Source organism: Triticum dicoccoides, chromosome 6B (assembly GCF_002162155.2).
Source record: "Triticum dicoccoides isolate Atlit2015 ecotype Zavitan chromosome 6B, WEW_v2.0, whole genome shotgun sequence".
Classification (NCBI taxonomy): Eukaryota; Viridiplantae; Streptophyta; class Magnoliopsida; order Poales; family Poaceae; genus Triticum; species Triticum dicoccoides.
In genome coordinates this window covers 719766895-719773799 of record NC_041391.1, presented here as the reverse complement: position 1 = coordinate 719773799, position 6905 = coordinate 719766895, and the positions used below count along the sequence as shown (strand labels likewise).

The 6905-nt window shown below is 54.9% G+C and overlaps 1 protein-coding gene across 1 annotated transcript; it reads left to right on the top strand.

Moving 5' to 3' along the window:
* The first annotated feature begins 411 nt into the window (after positions 1–411).
* Positions 412–6266, top strand: LOC119325715 (inactive leucine-rich repeat receptor-like serine/threonine-protein kinase At1g60630). The gene is made up of 2 exons (XM_037599448.1): positions 412–2317; positions 5349–6266. Exons 1-2 carry the CDS (start codon positions 880–882, stop codon positions 6011–6013), a joined length of 2103 nt encoding a protein of 700 aa, XP_037455345.1. The 5' UTR covers positions 412–879; the 3' UTR covers positions 6014–6266.
* Positions 6267–6905: the final 639 nt, after the last annotated feature.

Here is a 6905-nt window from a genome sequence, read left to right as displayed (position 1 = left end):
CGCACGCGCGCACACACGCAAATGACGGAAGAAACAGCGGTAGGTAGATTTGGATTTGGATTTAGGGCGCGCATGCATCTCGTCAATACTACTACTATAATGTTTGTAATCGGGGTGATCTCCGACGAGATTGTGCGTGGAAGGAATGGATGAAGAGTTTGCGGCTGCAGGAAAGAGGATCTTGGTCAACTGCCACTGCCATTGCTTGGCACGCGAGCATGGAGATTCCTGCCTGCAGCTCTGCAGGAAAGAAGAAAGGAAGAAAGGGGATCATTACAGTGAGTAATTATACTGTTAGTAGTAAAATGGGCGTCGGTCAGGCTTTCTACAGCCCCGAGGAGAGGAGCTCGGCCACTCCATTGACCCACTTATTACTGACCCACAAGTGATAGCGGAGGCTGGGTGGGGATAATCACTGTGCTGTGCTGCCTCTGTTTACCACCACCATGCTCCACTCCAGCAGGTCGCAAAGTTAATCATCCACCTCCGTCAGTTCAGAGTCAGAGAGCATGTGGTGCACTCCACTAGTACCCAGCCTCAGAGTATGGAGTCCAGTGTTAATTGGCGAGCAGAGCTGCCTTTCTTCCTCCTCTCGCTCTCCGGCAAGCCGGCCGCCGGCCCACACTCACTCACGCACGCACGCAAGGACGCACGCTGCCGCATTTAGTTAAGCAGCAGCTCAATAGCTCATGCCCCGTCCCTCTCCCCTTTTCCTTTCCTTTCCGGAGAAGAGATCCAAGGCAGCCTTGTCCGTTTCTACTCTTTTACACCTAGCTCGCTCACTGCTCCCCCGCCCATCATCAATGCCGCCCACCCGCCATTGCTGACCTCCCCTTCCTGCCACTGCCTTCCTTCCTTCACTCCACACTCCACCACACCATGAAGCCCCCCGGAGCCGGAGCCCTCTCGCCTCGCCACCTCCTGCCCCTCCTCCTCCTCCTGCTCTACCACCTCGCCGCCGCCGGCACCGCAGCAACCGACGCCGACGCGCTGCTGGCACTAAAATCCTCCCTCGACGCATCCAACCGCCTCCCGTGGCACCCCTCCACGGCCCGCACCCTCTGCACCGCCTGGCCGGGCGTGCGCCAGTGCGACCCCGCCGGCCGCGTCACCAAGCTGGTCCTCGAGAACCTCAACCTCACGGGCCCGCTCACCGCCGCCCTCCTCGCGCCGCTCGGCGAACTCCGCGTCCTCAGCCTCAAGGCCAACGCGCTCTCCGGCCCCGTCCCCGACGGGCTCGCCGCCGCGCTCCCCAACCTCAAGCTGCTCTACCTCGCCGGCAACCGCCTCTCCGGCCCGCTCCCCGCCAGCCTCGCGCTGCTCCACCGCGCCACCGTGCTCGTGCTCTCCGGCAACCGCCTCTCCGGCCGGATCCCGCGCGAGCTCGCCCGGGTGCCGAGGCTCACCTCGCTGCTGCTCGACGGGAACCTGCTGACGGGGCCGGTGCCCGCGCTGCCGCAGAGCACGCTCCGGGCGCTCGACGTCTCCGGCAACCGGCTGTCGGGCCAGATCCCCGGCGTCCTCGCGAGGCGGTTCAACGCGTCGGCGTTCGCGGGCAATGCCGGGCTCTGCGGGGCGCCGCTCGCCGTGCCCTGCGTCGCGGCGGCGGCCGCTCCCGGGCCGATGTCGCTCTCCCCCGCCACCGCCGCGTTCGCGCCGCTCCCTCCCCCCGGCGGGTCCGGTGGCAGCAGCGGCCGCCGCAGGAAGGCCGCGATAATCGCCGGGTCGACGGTGGCGGGCGCGGTGGTGCTGGCCCTGCTGGTCGCGGCGGCGGTGACCGCGTCTCGGCGCGGGCGCGGGCGCAACAAGCGCGTGGCCGGCGACGTGGACAAGGGCGGGCTTGGCACGCCAGAGGAGCAGGCGGAGGAGGACCACCAGCAGCAGCACCGGTCGGCCAACGCAGCACTGCCGCCAGCGACGAACTCAGCGGCGGCGGCGGTGGGCGGTCGGGAGTTCTCGTGGGAGCGGGAGGGGATCGGGAGGCTGGTGTTCTGCGGGGGCGCGGCGGAGGCGTACAGCCTGGAGGAGCTGCTGCGGGCGTCGGCGGAGACGCTGGGGCGCGGGGAGGCCGGGAGCACGTACAAGGCGGTGATGGAGACGGGGTTCATCGTGACGGTGAAGCGGATGCGGTGCGGCGACGCGGGGGGCGCCGGCGGGGTGGGCGGCGGGGCTCTGGAGTTCGGGCGGCGGGCGGAGGAGCTGGGCAGCGTGCGGCACCCGAACGTGGTGGCGCTGCGGGCATACTTCCAGGCCAAGGAGGAGCGGCTGCTGGTGTACGACTACTACCCCAACGGCAGCCTCTTCTCCCTCGTCCACGGTGAGTTCAGTCACTACCCCATTGCCATTGCCATTGCCATTGCCGTCTTGTTCCTCGTCCTCCATTTTCGCCATTGCCATGCTGTGTTTTCTCTGAAAGAATGTGTTTTTCAGCTCAATTCCTTCCTCGTTGCCATGCGTCCATGTTTAGTAGTCCTAGATGTCTTGTGTGTAAAAGGACAAATTTTCTTGGTGTCTGTTACTCACGGCATTGAGATTGAGGGAGCAAATCACGGGGGAAAGCAAAGCTGTTGCACATCCAACCATCTCTCTCTGTTTTTCTTTTCTTGTTGGGTAGCTGAAGCATGCAGCATGGATGTGGCGTGCACTAGGGTTTCATTTCCATGGCCGGCTTTGTTTGTTGGTGCTGCTTCCTAGACTAGTCCTAGATGACAAGATTGGCATGCGCAAGCCTCATGGCTGTGCTTCACCACAAGTGTACATAAAAAAAAAAGGCAGCTCTTATATACTTGTAAAAAAGAGTATATAAGAATTGCTTCACCATGAAATGTGACATGGATTCATTTTTCATGCTGTGGTAGCCAGGCAGCTGCTTTACTATTAACTCACTCGTGCTGCAAATTAAGTCCCACCTGACATGAAGTCAAGGAGGAGGAGTACCACCACCACCACTATAGGAGGAGCAACAGTGATTCATGAGACAGTGATGAATGCTTGGTAGATTCCACATCACACAAGTCTCATGTTGACGCCAGATCTGTGAAGCCACTCACTAGATTACCACCACAGATTAGAAGAAGCCCTATCAGAAGGAAAGGCTTTGGTTAATCTCATTGCATTGCGCCCTAGTAGTACATTTTGCAGTGAAACTTGATACTACCTGGCTAAGACGGCGGAAGAAGAAGAAGAAGAAGAAGAAGAAGAAGAAGAGGATGAGCCGATGAGGTGCCCCTGCTAGCTTACTTATTCAGGCAAACCGTAGTACAACACCTCTGTTTCCAAATAGGAACAATGATGGTGTGCTAGTATTCCTTTTTTTCATTCATTCACAAGCTGCTCTGCTGATTTGGAGCAAGACCCCTATGCTAGGCCAGCGTGTCCTTTTTTTCATTGATCCATGCATGCGAATAAGTCCCATATGACATGAACACACCCCCACGAAGGAAGACACGCCGTAAATCTAGCCACCCAGCCAGCCACAAGATCACTGGACCTGGAGAAGATCAATACATAGATATAGATGAACAAAAAACAAGTACTCCGTACCATGGAGTAGATCTCACTGAACAAACAAAGAAACTTCTTTTATTCAGAAATACGTACTACTCCCTCCGTTCCAAAATAGATGAACCAACTTTATACTAAAGTTAGTACAAAGTTGAGTCATCTATTTTGGAACGGAGGAAGTACTAGATAAAATACTAAGAAGCAGCTTCAGTGCACGAGCATGCCGGGAGTATGAGTTACCAAAGTAGCGCTAGTTTCTTGCAAGGAAAAAAAAAAGTGATGTTTATCTATACAATAGAGACTCAACACATGCCCATCCTGGTGCTCCGCTCACATGTATGATCGCCAGCCAAGCACACCTGCCCTGCCTGTTGAAGAAACAAATTCTTCAGGCATGGTGATCTTTTTTTTTTCTAATAAGTTTCTTTCACATGCCAGCAGTACTGATTTGGCAATGGCCAGACTGGAATAATGCACCATACATTGTCCTTTTCCCCGCCATGCCACCGTCCAAATATTTTTTTTCTCCAGAATTGGCTAAAGCCAGGCAGTCAATCTGCATGATTCAAGACAGTAGTAAATAAGATAGGCCCTCCCTGCCTGCCTGCCTGCACAATTTGTGTCTTCACCACGTACGCCTTGTTTCACAAGTAAGCAGGGACAAGCGCATAGATACACAGATAGATTTATCGACGCGGTGACAGTGGTCCTTGTTAATCGCCATAGCAAGTGTTGTTACTACCTCCTGCTGCCGCTGCTGGGTAAATTCTTTCAGGCATACTGTAGTAGGGGCATTGTTTTTGTTCATGCAAGCTGCTGGATTGGTAACACTGGGAGCAATGATCAGATTCAGACAATGCACGTATGGTCCTTGTCCGCGCAATGAGATGAGACGAGCTGCGAGTGACATTGATTATGATGATTAGTTAAGGCAGGCAGTGGAGCCGAGCAACACGAGGCCAGGATAATGCGATGGATGAGCATGAGCTATCCCTCCCTCCTGCTTTAGCAGCGTGTTCTGAACCCAGTAGATAGCACCGCCTGCACAATTTATTCAGTGCATCCACGCAAGATTCAGACGGATTTTCTTGAGCGCTCTCGATCGTGTTGTGCTGCCTGAATCCCATTCCGTTCCATTGCAAGTTAAGTATTACGTGCATGGAGAGATCCATATCCATGATCCTGCTCCGCCACTTGAGATAATAGCTTGTGTACCTGCTGCCTGCCCTGCCCTGCCATGATCCATATCCATAATGCATTGTCCTCTTCTCTGCACTAATAATGCACTAGTATCCAAATCTTCTTTCCAAAATCAGAATTGGGCAAGGCAGGCAGGCAGGCAGTCAAATGCCAACATGTCCTGAACCCCAGACAGTAGAGAATTCATTTCATTTCTTCAGGAGAGAGCGCATCCATGTCTGTCTTCACAAGCAAGCTAGGGACAAGCGCAAAGATACAATGGCACATGTACCTACTCTCCACGGATTTATCCATGACTTACACACTGACAGTGGTCCTTGGTTGATTAATCACCACTATACTAGTAATTGTTGCACACAGAGTGGTCATTTTGATCTGCAAAAAATAGTAACTGTTGCCACCACAACGTGTAATGAGCAACAGTCGGACACAAATTCAGACAAATGCATGGCTGGCCTCACACTACACAGTACACACACAGCTACCTCAGCTCAGTAAATGTTCATAGCATGAAACTTCACTAGTAGTTACATGAAGTTGAAAATATTCTAGCAGTACTGAACTGAAACAAAAAATGTGATCATGCATGTTTTGCGATTTAAATGTGGTAGTATAATGGTTGGAAATTCATGGGTGCAATGCAGGGTCTCGGCCGTCGAGCAAGGGCAAGCCGCTGCACTGGACCTCCTGCATGAAGATCGCTGAAGACATCGCCGCCGGCCTGCTCCACCTGCACCAACAATCACTTGTGCACGGCAACCTCAAGCCTTCCAACGTCCTCCTCGGCCCCGACTTCGAGTCCTGCCTCACCGACTACGGCCTCGTCCCCGCCCTCCACGCCGCCGGCGCCGACGCATCCTCCGCATCCCTCCTCTACCGCGCCCCGGAGACCCGCTCCTCCTCGTCCTTCACGGCGGCGTCCGATGTGTACAGCTTCGGCGTGCTCCTGCTGGAGCTGCTTACGGGCCGGGCGCCGTTCCCGGACCTCCTGGACCAGCGCGGTGGTGCCGACGAGGTGACCGCCTGGGTGCGCGCCGCGCGCGAGGAGGAGATGTCCACGGAGTCGGGCGGCGAGTCGGCCGCGTCCGGCGCCGCCGGCCCTGCCGAAGAGAAGCTGGGCGCGTTGGTTGGCGTGGCGGCTTCGTGCGTGGCCGCGGACCCCGGCGCGCGGCCGGCCACGGCCGAGGCGCTGCGGATGGTGCGGGAGGCGCGCGCAGAGGCCATGTCATCGTCCAACAGCAGCGACCGCTCGCCCGCGCGCTGGTCCGACGCCGTCATCGTCGGCGCGCCGGGGCCGCCGACGGACTGATCAGTCCGGTCCGGTTAGCATCTTCAGTTTCGTCGATCGGAGGGATCGATCGATGGAGCTGGATATATACATTTGATTGATTTGGATGAGATCGTCTCGATCTCCAGTTAAGCTAGCTAGATAGGATTTTATTTGGTTGGTTTGATCAGTTGTTGGATTTGTAGATCGCGAGCTTTGAATTGCGCCATCGATCATCATGTAGTTAATTACTAGTTTGTGTCATCGGATTGAGCCATGGAAGTAGTTACAAAGATGCAAAATCCTCCTCCTCTACCAACACGTCTAGGAGTACATGCCAACGCCGTTGACAAAACACTCGTTTTTCTTTTCGAAAACACGAGACAGTTGAGACGCTCATATACGTACGTACACTCATCTCTATGAGCGAACACATGCGCACTCTACTCGTATATATGAGCATCTTTGAGAGACTAGGAAAAAAGCAACATGGTTTGTTACATCGGATATGCTCGTCTACCGCCACGATACTCTCACATGATGGCTGGCACCCTATGAAAGGGCACTGGAGGAGCGGCGGCGGTGCGAGGCATGAGGTGCATCTCACGTGGCTTTCTCTGATGCACATTAAGTATTTGAATGTATCGGTGGTTGCTTTGTAATACAAAGCGAGGGAAACCCCTTTTCGTAAATTTGCACTGAAACTTGATACCGGCTAATTAAGATGGGGGAAGAAGAAGAAGTTGAGGTGCTCCTCCTCCTAGCTAAACTATTCAGGCATACTATGGCGATAGTAGGAATGAATGATCAAGTTGAGACAATAACGTGTATGTTGTCCTCTCCCACGATGCACTGAGATGAGGTGAGGTGAGGGTCCATGATCGACATTCAAGCGGCCTGTGTAGTACAAATTAGGCACCCACATTGATTATGA